Source organism: Panthera leo, chromosome F2 (genome assembly GCF_018350215.1).
Source record: "Panthera leo isolate Ple1 chromosome F2, P.leo_Ple1_pat1.1, whole genome shotgun sequence".
NCBI classification, from domain to species: domain Eukaryota; kingdom Metazoa; phylum Chordata; class Mammalia; order Carnivora; family Felidae; genus Panthera; species Panthera leo.
In genome coordinates, this window is record NC_056695.1 from 79,678,263 (window position 1) to 79,704,649 (window position 26,387).

Genomic DNA, 26,387 nt, shown 5'->3' on the forward strand with positions numbered 1-26,387 from the left:
CGCCCACCACAGCTGGGAATGGGGAACAGCCGGCAGCCAAACCTCCCCCCAGATTTTCCTGCCCTCTCTCCCCTCCGGAATCATGAGCCTCACGGGACACGTGGTCAGATACACAGACCAGGAGTGGGAGAAGTCTGGCCTGGGTGGGATGGTTACGGAAGCCATGCAAGCAGGGTGGAGGGTTTCGAGAGACAACGAACTCGACAAGTACAAGACGGCCTTGGATGGAGCCCTAAGGAAATCCGTGTGCCGTGGGGAAGGGGACAAGGGAGACGCCGCAGAAGAAGCCGACAAACAGCTCCAGGTGTGGAGACAGGAGCCGGAATCACAAGACACACAAGACGCTGGCCCGGCCCTTAAGATGGGGGTCGCGAGGAAGACCGACCGTGAAGACACGGCTGCAGCAGCCGGGAATCGGTGCCGACACAGAGATGCCACGGAGCCGCGGGCACCAAGCCCAGGCGGGTGCCAGACAAAGCGCAGCCAGGGGGACAGGAGCACCGCCTCCCAGGGTTACGGTGACAGATTCGAGAGAACCAACAGGAGGTGCCTCAGTAACATGCCCAGAACACGGCGCGCGTTCAGTGTTCCTTCTCCTCTCATCCCCGATACTCGCTAGCCTCAGAAAAAAAACCACGATTCAATAAATTCCTTGGCCACCCTCATAAAATCAGGTCTGTGAAAGCCTAGGCACCTAGAAATTGTAAACATATTGTGTAATTGTCAACATATTATGGCACCAAGATTCCAACCACCTTTGATTGAAAAAATAAGACTGAGATTTGCAAAAATTCCTATTTCTTTTCAGAGAGAACAGCAGACCGGGACAAGGATACTGACCAGCACCCCAATTTCAGAGGGCAACGCTGGGGTAGTGGACTAGATGGGAGGGTCTGCACCACGCCTGCTCTCAACATCAATGCCTGGCCTCCAGGAGAAGTTCAAGGATCCATTATCATTGAATTGTGAAGAAGCAAAATATAATGAAATGTCAAATGTAAAAATGGGTTGTTTTTTTTTTACACAAGTCTCCAACTTGGGACAAAGAATGGAAAGCACCCCATTTTCCCATAGGCAGAGCCTGTCTTAAGCATAATAAGCATGAGGCACTTTCAGGCAGGAAGAAATGCATTCTTCCACAGGGAACAGAATAAACTCTAACAGGAACTCACCACACTGCTCGACCAGCTACTAAAGTCTGTGCTGCAAACGCACGGGGTCTTTCGAGGAAAGAGGCCAGCGAGGGCCTTTTGAATCCCCTTCCTGCAGGAGGCCCTCCTCCCCAGCCAACCAGGCTCCGCCTGCTTCACACCGGCGAGCCTTACCCTTGAACCATTGTACGTGTCATCCACCACACCCAGGTGAATCCACTCACTCACCATCTCAAAACAGTCTCCATCAAAGCAACCTTCTGAAAAGCTCTCCATGGTTCTCCAGGATCTCCCAATAAAGCCGCACAGGGCCCTCTCTCAAGAGCCCTACATCCAGAAATCAACACCTGATCCTCCCCCCACGCAGCTCTCCCTTCCCCGACTTCAGGGTCAGGAACACTCGAGGCAGCTTCACAATTTGGTCTTCCGATAACTATCTGCTGGGAATCTTCTCTGAGCCGGGCCCGGTGCTGGGTTCAGGAACAGTGTGGGAGAAACTGAGAGCATTCAAAGCTGCCAAGGTAACACCCAGGCCAGGAGAGGCCTTCAAAAAGGAGGTGAGCAAAGCTGGGGTTCGCAGGCGAAGGCTGACGGGCACTCCAGGTGGAGGAAAAGGCAGCCGCTCAACACAGCGTTTCAAACAGCTGCAGTGTGAAACGCAAGAGAGCGACTGCAAAAATGAGGCCCGGGGGGGGGGGGGGGGGGGGGGCGGGGCTGGGCCCAGATCACACAAGGCCTTGCACGCCAAAGCCAGGGCACATTGGTTTTTGAGAAAAATCGAAAACATAACAGAAGACGGATTCAAAAGGCAAGGCCGGGGGCAGGGAGGAGAGTTCACGGGATGTTGTAAGGTTCGCAGGCAAAGCGGGAGGCAGGACGCAGGGATGTGAACGGACGGAGCTTTAGCAGTGACAGAGCAGCCGCTTCTGGGTGCACGGTGACAGCTCTCGTCCACAGAGGAGCAAAGGACGAGGAGCAGGAGTGCAGGGAGCTGCAGTGTATCGGAGTTTACGGGGACGCACGTGAACCACGGGCACTGCCACGTGACATGTCAGGAAGCCAGCTACAACTATAGCCGTGCGATTCAGGAGCAGAAATAAAGATTTCGGAGCCTCAGCGCAGCGCTATTAAAATCATTTAGGACAGTATGACATAGAAAGGGGGCAAAGGGCCAACTTAGGAATGTCTCTGTTTGGCTTCCAAACAGAGAGAAGCCAGTGTGGGCGAGTCTGGAGGACAAAGGGGCACCCAGACCTCAGGGGGCTGATGAGTGGGATCCTGGCCTGGGGAGGACAGGGACGAGGAAGGGAAGAGAAAAGTAGCAGCTAGAGAGAAATCCATGCTTGAAAGGGTTTGTTCTGTGTTATATCAATTTTAAGATAAAGATTGAGCATAATTACTGAGGAACTGGTACATCACTGCTCCAGCCTTGGTATACAGAGGAGTCCCCAGGGGACCCTGTCGGAAACACACACCCCAGCCCAGTGCCCTCAGAGATGGACTAAGAGGGGCTGGCAGGCCGAGGAATCTGCATGTTATCAAGCAGCCTCTGGTGCATGCTGTCCGTAGACTGCGACCTAAAAACCCATTGGTCAGGGGGCGCCTAGGTGGCTCAGTCGGTTAAGCATCTGACTCTTGGTTTGGGCTCAGGTCATGATCCCACGGTCCGTGGGTTTGAGCCTGCATCAGGCTCCACACTGCTTGGGATTCTCTGTCCCCCTCTCTCTCGTTGTCCCTCCTTGCCTCTCGTGCTCTCTCTCTCAAATTAAATAAATAAAAACTTAAAAAAAAAAAAAAGTGGTCAAATTTAAAGGCCCAAAGAGAGAGGATCCTTGAACACATGTCAAAGAATTTGCCTCTGATTAAAGGAGAGACCTCTTCCTCCAGGATCAAACAGATGGAAATATACACGTACTCCAGACACGAGAAGGAAGCAGAGAGCCCTGCCCAGCGGCCTCTGTGAAAAGAAGCCATGTGCCGAGAGGAGGCATGCAGGCGCAGGTCAGAAGACCAGGAATGCAGCACACGGGCAGCAGACGACAAGGCATAGGCCCATCCGAGGTCTCTGAATGACGGGGAAGGACTCCCTGATGCAGACAAGCACCCTCTCCCCGCAGCGTCCAAGTGCAAGAGACTGAATGAAGGCTGTTCAGCAAAGGCAGCTGGTTCAAGCAGCATCTTCTCAAGATGCAAGAACAACGGATAATCTGAAGGACAGGGTCTGGCATCGCCCTCTCCCTCCCGCCACCCCACCAAGAGTGCTAAGACATCTAAATGTACTGGTGTCAGAGGCACCTGGGAGGCTCATTCGGTTGAGAGTCTGACTTCGGCTAAACGTACTGGTGTCACACGCCCGCTACGAAAGTTTCCTAGGCTCCAATTGTCCACAGCACCACAACAGCCATGCCGTCTCCACTGCCACCAAACGCACATGACTGGAAATATCCCGTTTGTTACCTAAGGAGGGAAGGAGCACACAACAACACAACAAAGCCTGAAGTGAGCGGGGACCCTGGTGCTATTACGTCGAACCTTGAACACACTGGTCCACCTCCTGGGACGTGGGTTCCCCAGGGGCAAAACAAACTACTAGACTGGATACATCTTTTCTCCCCTGGTCTGGGATGCTGAGCATCTCCAGGGCCCACAGTCAAATGGAGATGTCACAGTCAGTTATCACGTCCAACAGAAAGTGTCAGCAAAGATCACATTTCTCCTAAAAAAACTGAGAGCCAAAAAAGTGTACAGACAGAGACACCCAAGTTAATTGATTAGAAAGGAAACCAAAAGCAGGGGATGGATGCTTCCCTTCACTGTCAAAAACCAGCAGCCCCGGAAGACGGTTTTCATCCAAAGCATCAGCCCCAGTAAAATCAAAGCACTAACCGGTCAATGTCGCTCAAAGTTCGTTGTGCTCAAATGTCCCCCCCGGAGAAAGACGCGTGCAGCCGGCCTTACTCGCTCTTCAAGACAACACCTTGATGAAAAAACTCCTTGGCAAAAAATAGTTTTTCGACCTGGTCTGATAAATTATGAATCTGTTTCTAATGTTTTTGTTGGTTTAAAAACATTTTATCATAAAAGCTACGTGAAGTAAATGTATACTGCTGTAACCAAGGTCTACTGGAGTCACCGCACGATTCAACAAATGGGGTGTGGCCAGGCCCCCGACAGCCCTGGATTTGCCTCATCCCATCAGAGTGTCCTCCCTCCCCTGAGCCAGCCCTGCCCCGACTTCATGGGAGTCATCTCCGTGCTTTTCTTTTTTTTTTTAATTTTTTTTTTCAACGTTTTTTATTTATTTTTGGGACAGAGAGAGAGACAGAGCATGAACGGGGGAGGGGCAGAGAGAGGGAGACACAGAATCGGAAACAGGCTCCAGGCTCCGAGCCATCAGCCCGGAGCCCGACGCGGGGCTCGAACTCACGGACCGCGAGATCGTGACCTGGCTGAAGTCGGACGCTTAACCGACTGCGCCACCCAGGCGCCCCTCTCCGTGCTTTTCTTAACTGTCCTACTACCCAAGCATGGTGCCATGGGTGCTTGGGCTTAGTTGTGGTGTGTATTTTCTAATATGTTGTTTAAATTTACTCTGATTTAAGTTTAAGCTAGCCAAGTTTAACTATAGGAAGACCTCTGATCCCTTTGGGGGGGTGGGGAATGAAATACACGTAAGTCAAAGTTACCATTTTAATCATCTTTCAGTGTGACGCTGAGTGGCACTGACACCTTCACCCCGCTGTGCAAGCTGTCCCCGACTTCATCCCTGTTTCCCCTTATGCTCTACCTGTTAAGTAAGAACCCGGTCGTTGGGCTGTAGAGTTGACCCTACGGCCTGGACTGGTGTCGCTGAACAGGTTTTCCTGTCGTCCGAGTTCCTGTAAACTGGTAGCCGGACCTAGAGCGCTGACCTGTCCCAGGTGTGATTTTCGGGAGGTGTGTGTTCTGCCCCCAGGGGGACCGTAACGTCCTGCTGTCTCTTATTCTGCGCCGTGGCTGCTCGCGGTCTTGGTCCGCTCACCTACTAGGGACTGCCAAATCAAGGTACTTCAATTCCGTCACCCCTTCTCAACCGTTAGCTGGAACACGTGGGTAAAGCGAGACCCCTCGTCAACTGCTGGCTTGTCCCACGGTGCACGTGTACAGAAAAGCACAATAAACGCTCATTACTGACCGTGTACAAAATAACGAACTGGTCCCCTGTCATCTGCAAAGGTGGAAGATGCTTTCTGGCAGCACAAAGAACGCAGGATCGGAACAGCCGTCATCCCCGGTGACCCTCCGACTGTCAGCGGCAGCGCCTTCGGGCAGGCCCTCCTGACACGACTCCAGCCCACTCCGCCAGCGTCCCTGCTACAGCCTTCACGCCACGTCCCAAGATCATCTTCCTACACTGCCAGCTCCAGACCGGGAATGGTCACTTCTCCGAGGAACCCCGGCTTCCGAGTCGGGAGGAGGGTTTCCAGACCACGATGGGGGGGATTAGGAAGGCTCCCTGCTCTGGGGCTGGTCAGTGTCCAGGCCTTGGCAGGCAGACAGGCTGGTTTTTAAATACCTCACAATTTCGTATTGGCATTTTTGTTCTACTCCTAGACGATAAGGCTCTTAATCTCTACTAGCTTACATCCGTTACCTCCTCTCTTCCGTACAAGAGTCCTAGTTCAAGACCAGATGCTAGAATCAGATGGTCACAAAATTAATCACTCACTTTATTCCACACAGTTTCAGAATACCAATACCAACATCATCTCCATCAAAATAATTACTAACGCAGTTTAAAACTACTTTGCGGGGAGTGGCCTCGTCATCACGGAGGAGTCAGTTTTCCACGGTCCTCCCCACAAAGCACACTGATTTAGACCATCACCCACGTGCGAGAGAGCCCCTGTGGGAGTCTGGGAGTCCAGCGGCGAGCGTCGGCTCCAAGAAACCCAAGAGTGGACGCACCGAGGAGGGCCGCGTCCCCCTCCCACAGCAGCACAGCCAGCCCAACCCCAAGAGAGGCCAGACCCCGGCCCAAGACTTCTCCCTCGGGGACGTGGAGAGCGTGAGTGAGCCCCTTGCCTGCTCGGCTGTGTCCGTGGCTCCCGTGCCCCGTCCGGAACACAGAGGTCCCAAAACCGTCCTCGGAGCATTTTTATTCAACCCAGGATACGATTAGGATCGCATCCAGCATTTCACTGTTGGATTTCTCCTCGATCTCCTTTAATCTAGAACAGTCCCCCCACCTGTTTTTACAAAATGGGAATTGTTTTGTAAGATCATCTACTTTACAGAGCTGTTGGGAAGGTTAAATAGAAATTGTACAAACGAAGTGGCTGATCCAGGCTTCTGTGCAGCCTCTAACATTGCGCAATAAATATTAATTCTCTTCTATCTGTCCACAACGCACACTGAATCCAGTCTCCTGGTTTGCATGATAGCTATATTTATTGCTCTAAATTCTTCAAATGGCATCTAATTTCGGTACCCACAGTTAATCTGAGTCCATGCTGGAAAAGCAAATTGGGTCCACAAGTGGTTCCCGGATGAAGGCTTCTGAAAGTGCCAGACTGAGAGCCACACGCGGGTCACCTCCCAGTTCCAAGAGGCCACTGTCACCGAGTTTATGGGTGTCTCCAAGCAGGGCTACATGTGGCCTCTCTGGAGCTGTCAACTCCAGGTATACGATACCGTGACTCAACACATCCACCCGTCACCCAGTGCTCATCCAGGTCGGTGACTCCCAACCCCATTCGCCTGGCTCACCAGTCCCCCCACCCGCCGACGCTCTGGCAACCACTGGTGTGTCTGTCCTCTGTGTGTGACAGCTTGGGGTGGGGCGGGGCGGCGGGGGGGGTTGTCTCTTGTTTCTCTTTTGTTCCTTTGTCTTGTTTCTTAGGTTCTTGACCCCTTAGCCTGAACTACACATGAGGGTATACTCTGGAAGGGTCTTCTGTGGGCCGTGGTGCCCAGCTTTTGTCCCTCTATAAAACTTGCCCTGGTTGTGGCCATTAAGATTCTGTGCCTCAGATTCTACAATCTGCCGTGAAAACGACCAGCCAGAGCGTCTGTTCACCGTTATCAGCAGAGAGGGCATCTAGTTTGTAACAACCACATTGCGTGTCACCCACGTGCCATCGCTAACTGATGGGAAATTAGGGCAGCCTCCCATTTACAAACAACTCGGCGATCATTATCCTAGCTCTCTTTGATCCGGTTTTATTTTAAAGGACAGGAGAACGTATTCCCAGACGACAAATCTCAGATAACAATTTTACTTTCAGCTCGGAACTGCAGAGACCACGCTCCAGAGCTCTGTAACAAGAGGTGGAAATGCACTAACATAACAAACTATGTGCGCCTGAGCACATAAGCTCACACGGCCACCAAAACGAAGACAGGTGGGGCCCCCCGGAGGCCTCCCGTTGTGTCGCTCAGGGAGAGCGCGCCCCTTCGGCAGGCAGCCAAGTCGGTGTCCTGTCCTTCCCTGCCCACAGCCAGGTAGCTCGGCTGGAAGTCTATCTGCCCAGATAGGCCCCGGGGACAGCATCTAATCAAGCACTCCCTGGACAGGTGTCAGGCACCATTTACTCGGCCAAACTCCCTTCTCAGGAAAAAGACAAGTCAGAACCTCTGTCTGCAGCCCTCTGTCTACTTGCAGAGGAGGGCACTCTGGTGCTATCAAGCAGTTTACAAGCAGAAAAAAATCCATCTTATCTGATATTCAGGCCTGGTATAATGTTAGGTCCACTTGACATTTTCACAGTTTGTAAAGTGTCCAACAGCAAACTGGCTTTTCTACCTGCGTTAATAACATACAAACAATTTTAATCCAATATTAGTATTATATGAGGAGCCTCGCTATGGTCAAATACCACAGAGTACAGGAGAGCAAATTTCATGCAGTGCGTTATGGACTAAATGCTTATGTCCTCCCCAAATCCCTATGTTGAAACCCTAGCCCCTGGTGTGACAGTGCTCCAAGGTGTGGCCCCTGAGAGGTAATGACATTGAGAGGAGGTCATAAGGGTAGAGCCCCCACAGTAAGGAAGGAGGAGGCATCACTCGTCCTGACTACATCCTGTGCAACAGCTCTCTCTCCGTTGCAGCCCAGACAGGGTGAATACGGACAGATGGGGTCTTGTTCCCTGAAACTTCTCCTCTAAAGGCAATTTCTTGTCTGCAACAAGAATGACGAGGGAAGAGGTGCTGGTCCCACTGACGGGGTCAGGGCGGCCTCTCTGCAGGGGAGGCTTCTGGATGGAGATCTGAACAACTCGGGGCGGATCTTGCAGACTGTGGGGGAAAGCAATTCGGGTAAGAGCAGAGCCCCTACAAAGGCCCTGAGGCAGGACAGCTGGGCATGCTCCTGGGACGGGTGGCCAGTATGGCTGGAGATTCCTCGGAGGGGCAAGAGGGAAGAAGAGAATTCCCCATGATGGGAACCCGAAGCGTTAACTAACCTCTACCTCTCGGGTTCAACAGGACAGCATCATTCCTAAGCACCCAGGTCCAGCTGGAAGAGACCGGCTAGGTAAGAGAGCCCCGTTCTCAGAGACAGAGAGAGGCAGACAGACAGACAGACATCTAGCCCCTGGAGGCAAAACCCACTTCCTAACTGACAGGCCTCTGGGCCTCTGTACCCACCAATTCCTCGCAAGGCCTGGGGGCCATGCTTTTTCTTTATCGAAGAAACTTCCTGGTAGAGGCCCAAGTCACACCATCAACTCTGGGGGCCCCTACTGGTCCCGACCAGATAAAGCAAGCTGCACCTCACGATGTCCCTGAGTCGCAGGGCACTCCGGTTCCATATTTATTTTTCTGGCTGACCCTCTGGGCAACAACGGGCCGCAAAAGGGTTACGAGGACACACTCTGGAGCCAGCTGACGGGGTTCACAGCCTAGCCCTGTCACTTCCTAGCTGTGTGACCTTTGAAGACTTAGTCAACTTCTCTGGGCCTTAAGGTCCTCACTTGTAAAATGGAGGCATTAAGAGCGCCTATTTCAGACGGCTGCTGTGAGAATTAAGTGGTCGATTTGTGTAAACCTCTTAGCTCTTAGTTGCTATCACCCTCACTGTTCTCCGGGCGACCGACCATCACCCATTCTGCGGTCTGAGAGCCTACTCCAGTGCCTGTTTCATAATCAGAGACAGTTAGGTGTCGCATCACGCTCTACATGAGTGATGGGGGACAGAGTACGACGACAGCCGCTGAGCCCTGACCACGCTCCCGGTGAAGTGCAAATGCTCCCACCGACCCTAGAGACGGTCACTTACACTAGAAGACTCAGGCACAGACAAGCCAGAGTCACTCGCCCAAAGCGACACGGGAAGTTCTAGTGACAGAACCCGCCGTCTCAAACAATACCCTTCAACTGAATGTCTGTGGCCCCCAAAATCCAAGTGCTGAAGCCCCGACCCCACACGTGACTGTGTTTGGGGATACGGACGGTGAGGAGGCGATAAAGGTTAAGTGAGGCCACGAGGGTGAAACCGTAACCCAACAGGGCTGGCGTCCTTGTAAGAAGAGGAGGGGACACCGTGCCGGCACCCTGACGCCCAGCCTGCAGAATTGCGGGAAATCGATTTCTGTCCTACGGAGACACTGTCTGTGGTATCTCGTTACAGCAGCCTGAGCTAACGAACATGCACCACGATGCCTCCAAACGAACGTATGAACGCGTACGTTCATTCACAACTGGACACGATGAATCTAGGAAATCCGACTCCTCGCCAGCTAGTCCCGACGCTACAACGAGTATTAATGCCCATTTTCTCCAGACACCGCCTCCTTACAGAAATCACCAGACTCTGACAGAGAACTTTTCCGTCACAGGTAATTAGATCACGGCAGTTATACTTGAAAAAAATAAAGCAGCTCCGCCGATCTGAGATGACCTCCTGGCAAATGAGCACAAAACAGTAAAGACTGGGAAATTGAGAAATGATTTAACTAAAAAGTACCCTTATGACTTTCAAATCTATACAGTCACTCAGTGGGCCAACTAAATGCCAGGAAAAGTCACGAGCAGCTCGAGCTAATGAATGGCAAGCAGGTTACAGCGGGTAAGCAGCAAGCCCGAGGGGCCACGACGTTCTGGTTAAAACTGGGGGGCTGGCGGGGGGGCTCACCGTCACTGAGGTCTTGGAGGAGATTCTCCTGGCATGAGAAATCCAGCTTCGCCTTGATGTTGATCACGAGAGTGGCCACCTTCCCAGGTTGCAGAGGAAACTGGGCAAGGGTTTCTTCCAGGTTCCAGCTCAAGAAGTCACCGTACAGTTTTTCTACAATGACAATGGCAGTGGTGGTGATGACGGTGTCACTGAGGCAACATGAGACTTCCCAATCCCCCCAGAAAATTCTGATCCATTCCCAAAGGCAAAGGAGAAGGCAAACCATTTACAATGTGACAGATCAAAGTACTAAGAAAACTCCAGACCCGTGGGTGTTGCAAGGCAATCACCTGTGTCCGCGAGCGAGGCACAAAGAGGCACAGGGCGCTGAGCTCAGGGCCAGCTCACCTCCGCCCCTGCCGCGCAGCCTCCTCTCTCGGACCACATCAGCGCACCCCTGCTCTCGTACGTGGAATCAGAGCTGACCTGAGCTTCCCCACAACAAGGACGATCCAGGTTGTATCACCTTATGGAGAAACATCCATGTTGAGCGGGAGAAGCACAGTCAGTAGGAGAGCCTCGCAGGAAACAAGAGGTCAGAGTCGGACATACGGGCCTGGGTGCCAAGCCCGGCACAGGCCTGCAGAGGGGCCTCTCACTCTCCTGCGGACCCTGCACGTCAGGTCACGTGGCCTCGGGTCCGATGCCTCCGTCTCTGACTAACTGGAACAGATAGAGGGCAATGACTCCATCAAGCCAAGGTGTCCTCGCGTGGACAAGGGGGTGACAACTCCCACATCACAGGGCTGCTCTGGAGATTAAGCAAAGCAGTGTGTGTGAAGCACTATAAACACTGGGGCTACAATGCACGGAGGGGGAGGAAGGGAGACAGGAAGGAGGCGGGGGGGGGGGGCAGGGGACGTTAGTGCCATCTGGAAGCAGCCGTGTCACTTCGCGGCTCCCACGCCTGCCAGACGACCCCTGCTTCAGGCCTAAAATCAAGGCCCAAAGTCACACGCTACCTCGGCATCTGGTGGAAATGGGAGGGGAGGGGCTTGGAGCGGCCTCACCAGCAGCCGCCCCCACACCCCGCGTCCCACCGCCCTGCTATGTGGCGGGTTTCAGCTCCCTCCAGCACATGGCCTTACTCAAACAGGTCAACGATATCCCCCACAGGCTCCAACGGCGCCCGCCCCCTTGTGACCACAGAGCCCACCTCCCACAGCCCCACATGGCCCTACGTGCACACGCTATCCCCTCATCCAGGCTGTATGTGTGACTAGAAAATGCCATTACGTCTGCCCCGTCCCAGGTGTCATGTGCGCGGCCGTCCCCATAACACTAGGGCAGGAACCTCTCCTCACCGACCAGGTGATGGGAGATCATTAAAACAGGCCCCTCCCCTGTCCACCAGGAAGGCCCTGCTAGGGTTGTCACCTCAGGGCCCAGCCCCCTGGCTCTGCTCCTGTCCCTCCTCCCACAGACCCTGCAGTCCCAGAGGCAGAAGCGACTTGCTGCCCTTCCCACTTCTGGGCCACCTTCCCGTCTCCCCTTCTAGAAACCACTTATTGGTGAGAAATGTCCTGTCAGAATAAGGCAGCCAGGACTTACAGAGATTAGGTAACTTGTCCCTGGTTGAAACCCAGAGCATCCAAATGGTTCCAGAGCCATCATATCCATTCACTTCCTGCATGGAGGCACCTCAAGGCACAAACATAAGGTTCTGCTCTTAGGACCCAGAAGTCACCCAAACAGGAAGTGAGTAGAAGACGGGGAGCCTGACTGAGACCCACAATGAAGAAAACAGACATGCAGGGTTCGCTGGCTACAGAGCCCAAGGCCAACCCAGACTGCGAACACAGGTCACCTGGTGCCCTCGGTCAAGGCCCGCCCTCCCCGCCCCCCAGCGAGTCGGCCACATCACACCTCCCAGACCACATTTATTCCCAGCGGACCCTCGGAGGCGGATGCTAACAAAGAGGAGCAGGTCGGGTGGTGTCCACGCAAGGCGCTCAGAGGCCGCATCCGCTTGTCGACGTGGCACTCACTCACGCCTCGGGGGTGTCAGACGCTCCACACACAGGTTACGTCTCCATGCCCACCACAGCCATCCTCCCCGCTGCAAACCAAGGCGGGCGTGCTTGGTCAGGGTCATTCGGCTAGTGAGAGCAAGGCCTGGCACACGACAGGTGGTCAGTGCACCAGCTGCACGGCGGCCACTTCCGCGGGCTCACAGGGCGTTCCGAGGCCCCGTCCGAACGACCGCGTTCGTTCAGAAGGACCGAGGAAGGGTAGGAGGGACGAGGGCTCTCGGGTCGTAAGACCAACCACAACATGGGGCAGAGTCCCCACAGGCAGGGCAGTGGGGGACGTGCCCGCACGCCACAGATACGACCCCCGGAGAGACTGCTCTGCAGACACGGCTTGGGAGGCGGGGAGAGGTCAGGCAGGTTAAAAAGAGGGTGGGATGGGGCGTCTGGGCGGCTCAGTCGCTGGAGCACCCAACTCTTGATTTCAGCTCAGGTCACGAACCCAGGGTCACGCTGAGCGTGGAGCCTGCTTAACATTTTCTCTCTCTGCCCCTCCCCTAATGGCGTGTACTCAGGCGCTCGCTTACTCCCTATCTCTTCCCCCCCACCAAAAATAAAAATTAAAAAAAAGAAAAAAGAGGGAGCGGGAACCCATGTGGCTGGCCCAGGCTCATCACGTATGTGCCGGCACAGCCCTGCGTGTGTAGGACATCCAGCGGCCCTGCCGTGTCTCCCTGCACGGCCACCCGCACAACAGACCCTCCATGTTTGCTGGTCACTCCTCTGCCTGTGGCCGCGGGGCGGCAGCCGCCTCTGGGAAACACCGATGGAGTTTCCCCAGCTGACCTGGCCCGTGGTCTGAATGGCAGCCCCAGAACTCACACCGGGTGTGCTCCCTGAGCATGCCAGCACCCAACTGCAGAGAAGTTGCTGCCTCTGCTCCCAAACCAGTAAAAGGACCCAAATGCTCTCAACGACCTAGTAACTCACATTCTATAAATACGAGTTTGCCTGATTACTATACTCTACGGCTCTACCTTCCAACCCAGTAAACTATTTCGGAACAGAAGGGGCATCATAATGCCGGGCTACGTGCAGCCAGGACAGAAGCTCACGTGGGCTGTACGTGCTGGAAGGCCAGGTCCCAAAGCCCCAGGGGTACCGAAGTGCACGCTGACTTCTCTAAACGGCCGAGCAGGACTGACCAACCTTAGTGTGAAACGCCACTACGAGCCAACATACTGAGGCCCTGCAAAGGCCGCACCGCCCGAAGGTCCCATCGGGCCCAAGGTTTCCCAGGCACGGGCAGGAACTGGGCAAGGGCTCTGCGGCACACTCCAGCTGACCCAGAGTATGAGGCCCCGAAGGCACGGACGTGCCCTGGCAGGAGCGGCCTGGCCTCACCCCCTAAGCCCTAGTTACACATCCACACACACACTGCTCCTCCCCCGAGATCTCCTGAAATCTCACTCATCCCTCACAACCGGACTCAAAGGCTCCTTCCCTGCAATACTTTCCCATCCCACTCGGCTCCTCTGGGTTCCAAGTGCCCACCTCTGTTAGATCACCCCCTGCATCAAGCAGCTCACTCTTCCACCAACCAGTCAACAACTGAAGACGGGCCAGACCTTGCCTTGAGGCTCTCCGCTCCCTTGAGAAGCAGGGCACCATGCTGGTTAAGAATGCCAGGGTCAACTCCCACTTCAACTCCTGGCTCTAGCTGCGTATCCTTGGGTAAGCCACCAAACTTCCACATGCCTCAGTGTGCTCGTCTATAAAATGGGTTGTCATGGAGAAGAAATGAGCTAATGAAAGTAAAGCAACGAGAACAAGGTCTGCCTTAAACACAGCCCTCCATGTTAGCTAGTCCCGCTGGACCACCCCAGCGCCCCTCCGCGGAGCTGTGCGTGGAGTTTCCAGCCCTGTGCTTGGCACTCAGCAAGAGCACAGCGGTGTCAGGTGCCATCAACATCCTTCCCACTCAGGAGGAACAGCGCCGGGCAGGCGGGGGGGCACTCAGGAAGCGTTCGATGTGAAACGGACAAATGTATTCCAAGACGTTTCAGATTTAGACTTAAAACAGATGGGAAGAAAGCGACACGAGAAAAGCAGATTACAGGAGCGAATGTATGCTTTGATTTCCCTGCATAAAAATGTTCACATGGAAAAAAGAAGAAAGCAAACCTGTAAGCTAATGTTGGTGCTCCCTGAGGACTGGGACGATAGGTAACTTCAAGCTTTTCATTTCCTGGACTTTCTACAATGAAGTAATATATTACACTTTCACAAACAGACACACACGCGGACGCACATGTCAACGACGGACTCTTGCGGCTAAACCCGCCCCAGCCCGCGCCGCTCCGGTGTCATGTGGGGAGAAGCCCTGTGAATCTGGCCTGTGAGTCCACGCTGAGGACCGAGGCCCAGCCGAGAGAGCGAGGTGGGGCTCTGAGCCAACCAGGCGGCTTTCTGCAGTGCCCTCTATCAGGGCCAGACAGTAATGTGAATTGACGACAAGGACAGCAATCACCTGGAGCACGTGTGTCACTGAGTCCCCAGACTCAACTCCGCCAGCTGGATAAACTTCTCTGGAGCAGGGGTTTAAGTCTGCTGCAGCTGTGCAGGCTGGCAGGCAGCCAAGTGCCCAAAAAGAACTTGAGGGGCTCAGGAGAAGCTGGTCCAAACTAATTCGGTAAGCTCGGCCTGTCCTTTCCACTCCCCATGCCAACTTGCTCTGCAGGGCAGACAGGAAAGCCTGGGAACAAGACAAATTTCTATCCTAGAATTCCTTTTTAATAATAGTAATTGACATAACCATCTATTAAGTACTATCTTCTAACTTCAGACCATAGCTATGTTGTTCCCATGTTATCAGACAGGCAACTGCAACTCAGAGAGCTTAAGCGACTTACCCACGGTCACACAGCTCTTTTAGAGGTCAAAGAACCAAGAGTCGGGGCCAGGACCAGCAAACAGCAGGCTCTTCCCACTATACGTTCTGTCTCTCACTGCTTTTCTGGAACATTAACCCACCCAGCTTCACAACCAGAGTGCAGAGTATGTACAACGAAAGCATCACTACCCCCTGACAGCTGTCCTCTGTCATCCCAAGATGCCTCTTCAGCAGGGGAGAGAACACCAGAGTCGGCATGAAGACACCATGAGGCCCCTTGGCCTCGGCACACAGGCGGCCTGGATGATTTATGTGAAAGTCTGGGAACCGCAGAGCGCCCTCTGTTAATGTTTGCTTCTCACATCCTACCCTGCCCACTCCATTCCTGCAGGGAACACTCACCACACGGCCACTGACTGTCCCCAGGGCAGCCACGGTGCTGGGTTCAGGGGGAAGGAGGTGAGAAGTGGTCCCTACCTGTAAAGGGACACACGCCAATCTCTGACTATAGGAAGGAACAAGTGTGGGGGGCAGAGGAGAAACCCCCAGGAGCTCAGAGCAGATGACAGAAGAGATTCTTCTCAATCTGAACATTTCTTAAAAGTTTATAATACCATCACCCACAGACCAGATTCAAAACTGCTCCATCAATGCACTGCCCAAATCGGGGCCACAAAAAACTGAACAGCATCCACTGTCCCGGTAGCGTGAACTGGAAAGGGGGCCTGCTGAGGTCCCAGATTTGTGCAAAAGAATGGATTCTCTCAGCCAGCAGTCCAGTCTAGCGGGAATTTGTAACCAGGGTGGGAGGGCGGAAACTAAACTAAACCCGGTATCTACAGCACTCTTCTTGGCTGTTCAGATGACTTCTCATTTCTCGACGTGTTTCAACTGAGAGATCAACTCTGCCCAAATGAGCTGTGAGATATCCTCGGGGCTCCCCATGGTCTTGGCTGCAGTACACGGAAGGCTGGATGTGTCACAGACCCGGAGGCAGTGGTTTGTCACAGAGACGCAAAATTAGAGGAGCAGCATCGACTGTGATCCCCCCTGGGCTGGGGGGCGCCCACAGACACAACCCAGGAAGACACCAGACACCTACTGCATGCTAGGTGCTGTCCCTGAACAGCCCCGCCAGGTGGCTGACGGTAAGGACAGGCGCCAGGCCAAGCTGTCACTGAACCCACACCACGACCCTCGGAACATGTCCTGCTACCATCTCCTTGCAGACAAGCTGCTCAAGGCCATACGGGTGGGCGTGGCCAGGAGTCCACCACCCGTCATATGCCGACCTATTCAGTCCTGATGGCAGACTCATGAAAGAGTGCTGACTTCCGTGTTCAAAACGTACTTTTGGGGCACCTAGTCTCAGTCAGTTAAGTGTCTGACTTCGGCTCAGGTCAGGATCTCACGGATTTGTGAGTTCAAGCCCCGCGTCGGGTTCTGTGCTGACAGCTCAGAGCCTGGAGCCTCCTTTGGATTCTGTTGTCTCCGTCTCTCTCTGCCCCTGCCTGGCTCATGCTCTTTCTCTCTCAAAATAAAACCAAATTTTTTAAAAAATTTTTGAGGGGCGCCTGGGTGGCTCAGTCGGTTAAGCATCAGACTTTCAGCTCAGGTCACGATCTCATGGTTTGTGAGTTCGAGCCCCACGTCAGGCTCTGTGCTGACAGCTCAGAGCCTGGAGCCTGTTTCAGATTCTGTATCTCTGTCTCTCTCTGCCCCTCCCCTACTCACTCACGCATGCTCTCGCTCTCTCTCTCTCTCTCAAAAATAAATAATCATTAAAAAAATATATACGTACTCTCTTCCTGGTTTCAACTGTGTGCACCAGCACTGCTTGGTGTCTGCGCTTCCTGGGGGAGCCTGAGCCCCGCTGAAGCGGGCAGCACAGTGCCTGGTCACTACGGGCTGTCAGCGTGAAATACCACTGGCCCCCAACAACCGGTCGGGAACGTGATGTTCTGGAGTTCCCGAAGTGCAGGGCCAGACACTCACTTCCTCTTCCTTCCCCGTCCTGCTTGTGTACTTCCTGCCTGTGCTCCCAGGGGCCGAACGCACCAGGCCCCGCAGGAGTGATCAGAGGCATTCCGCTAGATCTCCCGATGAATTCTGCACACTTCTCCATCGGGACCCTACAACTGTGCAAAAGGCCGACCCGTACGGGAAGGCCACCGCAATCGTGCACGCGAGGGGACACGGAGCCAAACGAGCGCTAGACATTCGTGAACCTCAGTGTCTTCCTGGGAGGAGCACCGGTCAGCCCACTCGCTGCGGCTACTCACAGGTAGCAGCAAGAATACAAGATGCGTGTTGGAATCCAATTCCGCTCAGCGAACACGCCTGACGCCCCACACGGAACCGTGAGCTCCTTCAGGACGGGGTGCATGTTTTATTCATGGGCCCGGAGTGGTGAGTGTATATAGACGTGACATAAACGTCTGATTGTTGAGTAACACAAAGCCAAGTGAAGTGAGTGTCACTGTAACCGCGTGTAAGCAAGACGACGTAAAGGAGGAGCAGCATAATTCCATCGGAGGGATCGGGAAAGCTTTCGGGAGGTGGCGTGGGGGCTGCTGTGTGGACGATGGATGGGATGTGAGATGCACACAGGACCCCTGAGAGTCAGCAAAGCTCTGGAAACATCCAGGTGGAAGCACACTCTGCAACGCAGAGGACGGGGACTCGGGGCTGACTCCTGGGTGTTCCAGCGCCCGACACAACAGCCACCGGTAGCAGGTGCCCGGTAAGGCTTGTTGAAGACTTGAGCAAAAGGACAGACAACCGGTCGACACGAGGACAAATGAGCGAGCAGAGGATCAACGGTGGGAAAGAAAACGGAAAGGGGACCTTCCCGCCGCCTCGTGGCCCACAGCGCACATGCCACAGTCCAGGTTCCCCCCCACCTCAGCCCCAGGAGGGTGGGGGTGGGGGTGGGGGGTCACTGCTGTCCTGATCCCCAAGCACAGGGCCGGAAACAAGCTGGGTATGACACAAGTGTGTGTGCAAAAAGGAAAGGCGGCGGGCAGCAAGCCAGATGGTGAGTTTCTCTGAATGCCGGGCTAAGAAACAGAGCCTACGACAGCTCCGTAAAAAAGATGTTCAGTAAAAGTGAGACAAGAACAGACACCTTTACAGGTAACACCACAGGTGGCACGAAGACAATGACGACAGCCGTCGGGAAGAGCTACTGAGTGCCGGCCCCTCGTGATGTGAGGCGCACGTGTGCCAACACCCGGAGGGACAGCATAGTCCTGTACCCAGTAGGCGGGTCAGACCGTCACGGAACTGCGCACCGCAGCCCAGGCCATTGCTCCGGGAAGGGGCAGAGCCAGCATGGAACCCGAGTGCGTCCGGTGCAACAACCGTAACGGCAATCGTACTGGCTAAGTCTACACTGACGAGAGCCGGATCCGGGGGGCTCCTCACCGGCCTCCCAACCCACTGCCGGCCACAGCAGCCTGCTCCCTTCCACCTGCGTCCACACCCAGGTATGCAAGTGGGACTCGGCACGACCACGGAAGGAGGCATCGAGAAACCTAGTCCTTTCTCCCATTCCCGAGACACGCCAGGCTTTCACAACGCGGGAAGTGAGAAACCACTTCTCCAAGATTTCTTTTTAAAACTTTGCCCTGTGTTTCCATGTTTAAAAATAAACATAGTATAACATAAGCAACTCGGAAACAGGCCAGGCCAAAAAGTTATAGACCTTGGCGGGGAGGGTAACTCTTACCGTAACTTTGCATGGCACGCCACCTCATCACGGAACCCCTCGGGTCCTGAGAAGTGCACGGCAACAGGTTCCCGTCTGTGATTGAGAAGAGAGGAGCCAGTGACCCCTCACTCCAGAGCTGCCCCTGCTTCTCTCCCCTGTCTGGCTTCGTTCCCCGCGTGACAGCACTTACGCAGACCCCACTAGGCGGTTTCCAGTCCTGAGTTACTACAGTTTTAAGGCAGGAACGCGCTCGTCCATCTTTTGTTACATCTCACCATTTCAGGAAAAATCTGAGAACAAGGAGAAAGCGAAGATGGCTTCTGAAAGCCACGAGGTCAGCCCAGGCAACTGAAACAAAGGCGTCCGTCTTCCCCGAGTGGGGCCTGAGTTTGCTTATTTACAATCGGACTTAACAACTCTGACGCCCTGGTTTCCCAGGCCCTGGCGGACAGACGTGGAAAATGGGAAGCAGGAAGCCGATTCATTCCCCACTTCCAGGGAAGGGAACCCAGTAGTTTCTCAGCACCTGCCACCTGCCAGGCGCCGTGCTCAGTGCGCCAGAGGGTTCACTGCGTGTTCCTGAATTGCCACCCAGGAGGGAGCCCGGCACCCGGGGACAGCCCAGGCTGGAACGCTCACGCTTGCTCAGGACTCGTCCTGCAGCTCATAACTAATGGATCGGGGGCCGGAAGCCCAATCCGTCGGACGCCAAGACCCACCTTTCCCTCCCCCAGGCCGAGGAGAGGCCCTGCTACACAGCCTACTGTGACAGAGCCCAGGGGCCACAGCAAGAAGGAAGGGGAAGGAAAGTTCGCAGGAACCGGAGGCTAAACACACGGGCCAACAGCAGCGTGGCTTCGGACAGATCGGACACCTGCCGCCCGGGTCTATGCCCCCACCCACAAAGGCGGCAGGTAAGGAAAGAACGTTGCAAGTCGTACTCAGAATTGAGTTCCGAAGTGCGGGGAATATGGAACAACAGCTCTGAGCGCCCTGCTGGTTTCTCTTTAGTCCCACGGCTTAGGAGTGACATATTCAAACAGCAGGCAAACCCGCTCACCCAGCACAGCTAACTCGCCCTCCGCTGACAAACAACCACCGCGTTTGTATCTGAATAGCGACTCCGAGGAAGTTCAACTACATCAACTACAACAGCCGTGGTATCGAAGCAGCCCCGTGTGCGTGGACAGCGGAACGAAGAGAGGAGATGCAGTGCCCTACAATGGGGTCCCACTCCCCCGAAGAAAGACGAGATCCTGTCGTTCACGACAACGCGCACGGCCCAGAGGGCGTTATGCCCAGTGAGGTAAGTCAGAAAAAGACAAATATCCTATGATTTCACTCGTATGTGGACTCTATAAAACAGGACAAATGAATAAAGAAAACAAAAGAGAAAAAAGCTCACAAACACACAGAACCAACTGGCAGTGGCCAGAGGAGGGGGTGGGGCGATGGGCAAAATAGGTGAGGGGGTGAGGAGGTACCAACTTCCAGTTGTGGAATAAATGAGTCACAGGGATGTGACGTACAGCCGAGGGAGTAGTCAATAACGCGGCCACAGCTCTGCATGGGGACAGATTGTAACCAGACCTACGACGATCATTTCATGATGTATGAAAATATCAAAGCCCTATGTTATTAGACGCCTGAAACTAACATAATACAGTATGTCATTTACAACTCAATAAAAAATATTCTCAAGTTTGACCTAAAAAAAACTCCCATGTGACGATATGCTGCAAGGAATAACCAGATAAACATAAATCAGGAGCATAGCTTCTGTCCCTAATTTTTCCCCCTGTGGAATTTAGTTTCAGAAATAACAGTCATTATTCTAATGCTAGAGTCGAGTTTCACGCAGTCCAGTGAAACTGGCTATTTCACATTGACAGTAATGCAGAAATTGCTACTGCTGCTGACCCTCAACACTGAGGCCCATTCACGTTTGCTTCCAGTTGCAGACGAGACCACACTCTTCAGAACAGGAAGCAGCAGAGGCTCTTCCACCAAAACACTTACGAGTTTTTAGTCACAGCAACATGGAGTCATCGCTTTCTGTCAAAGAAATGACGCTAGAAGAATAAAGACATCAAGGGCTGTGTGTGTGTATTTATGTATGTGTATGCGTATGTTTGGGTTTGTACACACAAACGTATCTAGGAAGATTGTTAAACGGCAAATACAACCAGGGCGCCTGGGTGGATCAGTCGGTTAACTGACCTCAGCGCAGGTCATGATCTCACGGTTTATGGGCTCGAGCCCCACATCGGGCTCTGTGCTGACAACTCAGAGCCCGGAGCCTGCTTTGGATTCTGTGTCTCCCCCTCTCTCTGCCTTTCTTCCATTCAAAAGTATCTCTGTCTCTCAAAAATAGGCATTAAGAAAAAAAAAAAAGAGGCAAATACAATCAATTCTTTTTAATTTGGCTTAATTATAACAAAATCCATGGTTATTTAAGTACAGGCAGAAGTGTTCACCTTTAACAACCTACACATAAAGACTTGCTTGCAAACGTGTTATAATTAAAATTTACATGACATTGGCAGGTAACCCTTGTCTGCTGGCGCTGGGTTATAACTGCTCATCTCCACGTCAGGCACTTCCGATCGTGGGACACACTCACCCCGTGAGGGCCGAAACTACAGTTTAGACTCCTGAGGGGACCCAAAAGGTCTGTGTGACTCCTAATATCATGGACCCTAAATGCAAAAGGATTTTAAAGACAGGTTTGTAGATTGGGGATTAAAACAAGACAGGAAAGCAAGGAAGATGGAGGAGGAAAAAAACAATTCTTCTTTACCTGAAGCAAAGGGGGTTTGTCCAGAGGGGAGAGAGAACGTGTCCAAGTTGTCAGGGCCCCTGACACGACTCTGGGTGCTTTAAGGGCGTCAGGAACAGGAGGAAAGAGAACGTGGGGCCTGCACGGCCTCTGCACACAGGACACACTGAGAACGATCGGTATTCTTGGAGCAAGCACGAGGCAGACGCTTTTGTGCTCAGAACCGTCCTAGGACCTCTCCGTGTCCTGCATGAACATTTCAGCCTCGTGACAGCCCGGCACAGCGGTGCTGACCCCGCTCTTATTGAGTGCCTGCCGTGTGACGAGCATCGCTCTTAGTTCTTGGGCACTGGGACGCGGCAGTGAGAGAACAGGCCAGCCAGACCTCTTACGTGTGTCATGATCGTTGAGGAAGGAAACACTGCCCGAGGACCACGCACCTGGCAGGTGGTAGGCGCTACAGCGTAAGAGTCCGGGTCACCATTGAGGTACACGGCAGCCAGCGGCAGCACAAAGAAAGTGGTATGGAGCCCAGAGAAGGAAGCATCAATTCCATGTGGAAGATTCCCACGGAGGAGACGCTTACGTTTACGAGGCCCTTAAAGAGGCTGAGCCCAGTGGGCTGAAATGTCACCCAGACTGTCGCCCGGACTCTGCTGCCTGCCCCACTCAATGCCTCAGGTCCCCAGTTTAAGACACTTTCCCTCTTCTCCGGTATATGAGATCATCTATTAACACAGAAAGCTTTTTGGAACCGCGGAAAGGAAGTGACCAAAATTATTCCCTCTCATATTTTAGAAGCAGATTGTTTGTTTTTATGAGTTTAATTCCAGAGGTGAATGTACTGTAACTGGGGATGAGAATTTTAAGAGACCGAAGCTTTCCTTCCTCACGTGTAAACGTGCTGTTGGGAAATAGGCCTGCCACGCTCTATACTGTGGCTCCGAGGCTCCCAGTCTCGTGATGAAGGGTAAAGGTCCCAGAGCTGAGAGGGAGGGACCTGCAGTCCTCGTGACCTGTCCTGTGGCCTCAGACAGATCATTTAACCTCTGGCGCCTTCGCTATCCCCATCCATGCAGTAAGGGTAATGACACTGTCCTACGACCCTAGAGCTGAGAGTCGGGGAGGGGCTGCATGGGAAAGTGACACGGCAAGAAGGACAGGGAGGTGTGGGCACGGTGGCCACGGGAACTCAGTTTGGGAACTGGGGTGAGGGGTGATTGGTGGAACATGGGATGTGCCCACCTCCACGGGCTTCACCTTGGAATTCTGTCCAATCCCCATGACTGTTTCCAACTGTCTGCATCACTATCAGTAAATACTGAGAGCCCACCCGATAAATATGCCCACTCTGGGGTGAGCCAAGATTGGCTGGAAAGGGAGCAACGGGACCTTCTGCACAATAAAAATATTCTAAGATAGATCTTGGTAAGAGCTTGGGCTGGACACGTGTGTTTGTCAAAACTCATCAATCATAATTTAAGACGTGTACATTTCACTGGGGCACCTCACTGGGCGGCTCAGTCGGTTAAGCATCTGACTTCAGCTCAGGTCATGATCTCACGGTTCATGAGTTTGAGCCCCGCATCGGGCTCTGGGCTGACAGCTCCGAGCCTGGAGCCTGCTTCGGATTCTGTGTCTCCCTCTCTGGCCCTCCCCCGCTCAACACTCGCTCTTGTGCTCTCACTCTCTCTCTCTCTCTCTCTCTCTCTCTCAAAAATAATAAAAAAAAATATTTACACATTTCACTGCATATACATTTTACCAAAAAAAAGTAAACTTTGAACTCTAATTAGTGATGTGCATCCTGAAGTATTAATGGGTAAAATGCACCGCAATCTGTGACTTACTCTGAACCACCCGAAAGAATAAGATGGGTTAATGGATATGGATAGGAGGCTGGGTAGATACGTGATCAATCAAATGTAGGAAAACGTTAATTACAGAACCTGGATGGTGGTACAGTGTCTGCTCTAAAATTCTCTCAGCTCCTCTGTGTGTCTGCACCTTCTCATAACAAAACACTGGGGGGTGGGGGCATAGCTGACACAAAGAGTAAGTTCCACAGGAGCTCAAAAGCAGAAGAACACCAAAGGGCAGGGTAGCCCAGACAGGGGGACAAAAGCTGGACTGCAGAAAGGCAGTGCTCGGCTAAGAAGCAGCTGAAGGTCTCCACAGGAGGAGAAGGATCCAATCAAAGGAGGAGAGGCTGGAACTCACATGAAGCTGTGTATCTAAAGCGACCCACACAACTCATTAGAAACATCAAAGTGATCCACGCACATCTATCCCCCCCCCCATCACCCAGCAAGCGAGACAGGCACACTCCTATCAGTCTTGTTCTATAAATGAGAAAGCCCTTTCCGTCCACAACCCCTCAGCACTAAGCACCTACCAGGCACGAGGCATGGAAATCAAAGGGCAACCATCCCTGCCTCTGGGAGACTTGAGACAGAGCCATGAACCAGCAACTGCCTGGGTAGGGCAAGGGTGCCTGCATAAGCATCCTGGGGCACTCTGAGACAACAAAGGCAGGGACCCAACGGCCCAGGCCAGGAGGGTACTCCCAGAGTGACCACTAAGCAGAAACCCAGATGAGATGTGTTGGTAATGGAGGTAATGGAGGCAGGAGCAGAAGTTAGCAAGTTGAGCTCTAGGGAGAGAAGACAGTTTACCCTAAAGTGCAAGAGACCGCACGGATGTCCAGGAAACTGAAGTTAGTTCCCAACAACCCATGTGATTAGAGTTTAAGGGGAGAGGCGGCCAGAGATGAAGCTGAAGCATGGGCAGAGGCCCCATGCACAGGCCTCTGTGACTGGGGACCAGGACAACAGGAAGTTGTTGGAGGATTTCCAAAGGGGACAAACAGGAGGATTCCTGCTTCAGAAAGAGGCAGCAAGTTCGTGACGATTTCCACGTGGGTCTCTCTGAGAACAGGAAGAGATGCTTTCCAGCTGCTAAGCTATGACACAAGGTAAATTACAGGATGTGCTTCACCATGGTTATCAGCTCTGTAATCATCAGCCATTCACTATTAGTTCCCTTGTTCCAACATCGACCACACCCTCTCACCAATTAGTGACATTCGCAACACCAGATAAAGGTATTTTGTGTCAGAGAGGCACTTTCTACGTAATAACCCATATGCACTTGCTACCAAAAATCGGGGAGAGAAAGGATGAGCCCAAGGGAGGATCAGCACAGCTCCCATAGGCTAAAAGTGTACAAAAATGTTTTAAATGAAACACAAAGAGCCATGAGCACAGAAGAAAAAATATTAGTGAACCTGTAGTAAAATAAGTAACTTGTATGCACCCAAAGAACACGAAGAGAACATACAGGCAACCACACGGAAGAAGACATTCACACTTATTCCCAACAAAAAACTCACACTGAGAATATATACAAGTCTTACAAGTCAGGAGAGAGGGGTAGACAGAGGGAGACAGAGACAGAGAGAGAGAAGGAAGAACACTCAATGGGAAAAATGGACAAAGCACTTGTACAAAAAAGGATCTGAATATCCAAAACCATAGGAAAGGCATTCAACATCACTGCTCATCAGACAAATGCAAACTAAAACCCCAGTATTATATGGTTACACCTCACCCTCAGCACCAGCACGGATAAAATGACTACAAACACCGAGTACCAGTGGGGACTTGAGCACCGGGACTCACACAGCGATGGTGTGAACCCGTGCGGCCACCTTGGAAAAGTATCTGGCTCGAATGCTGAATACACGTACACCCCCACCCCCGGCATTCTACTCCTGGAGGTACACTCAACAGAAACATCTGCAGAGGTCCACCGACACACGTGCCGAAACACTCAGAGCAGCACTATTCTCAGATGCCCCCAGATGGAAACCACCCAAACGGGCTCAGTCCTAACGTGTGACGCGTTCACAGTAGAGTGTTCTACGACAAGGAAAACAAATGGCGATGGTGGTGGGGTAGTGACGGTGGCGGCAACAAGGGTGGCAGGAGGGGTGGCGGCACTGTTGCTGATGGGGGCAGCAAGTGTGGTGATGATGACGGTCACAGTGGGGATGGCGGTAGTGGGGATGGCGGCGGAGACGGTGGTTAGTGGAGATGTCGATGGTGGAGATGGCGGCGGAGATGGTGGTGGTGGCGGTGGTGGTGGTGGAGACAGCGGTAGTGATGATGATGATGGTGGCGGTGGTGGTGGAGACGGTGGAGACAGTAATGGTGGTGGCGGTGTGTTGGTAGAGACAACGGTGATGGTGGTGACGGTGGCAGAGATGGCAGTAATAATAACAGCTAACGAGCCTGAGGCTAACAACATGCCAGGCACGTTTCCAAGCACTTTGCGCATCTGATCTCATTTCATTCTCATTATGACCCTGTGATGCAGGTGCTGTTATTAGTGTCCCTTCACAGAAGGGGGAAAATCCAAGAGAGGTTAAATTACTTGCCCAAAGGTAATACAGAGCTAGTAAGGAAACAGGCAACATTTGAGCACAGGCAGCATTTCCCAGTGAGGAGAGGCATAGACGGGGACGACAGGCAAGATAAGACAGGCAGCCACAGGCTTCATTTCCCTCGTGCATCAGAAGCAGTGGGAGAAACAAGGGAACGCGAGACGCACTGGCACTCGCCCCCACATTACCCTCCCAGTGGGACGAGCTCACATTAACCCTTTTGACACAGTGCAAATTCCCTCTGTCGTGGCATAACTGTTTCCGGGACAAATTCTCCCCAA

The 26,387-nt window shown here is 53.1% G+C and overlaps 1 protein-coding gene across 4 annotated transcripts in view; it reads right to left on the minus strand.

The window, feature by feature from the left end:
• The window catches only part of TRAPPC9 (trafficking protein particle complex subunit 9), a 570,461-nt gene that overhangs the window by 398,823 nt on the left and 145,251 nt on the right, over positions 1–26,387 (minus strand). For all 4 annotated transcript variants that reach the window (XM_042923740.1, XM_042923741.1, XM_042923739.1 and 1 more), the window contains one exon: positions 10,267–10,419. In XM_042923740.1, coding sequence (XP_042779674.1) covers positions 10,267–10,419 — 153 coding nt within the window. The remainder of the gene's footprint in view (positions 1–10,266; positions 10,420–26,387) is intronic.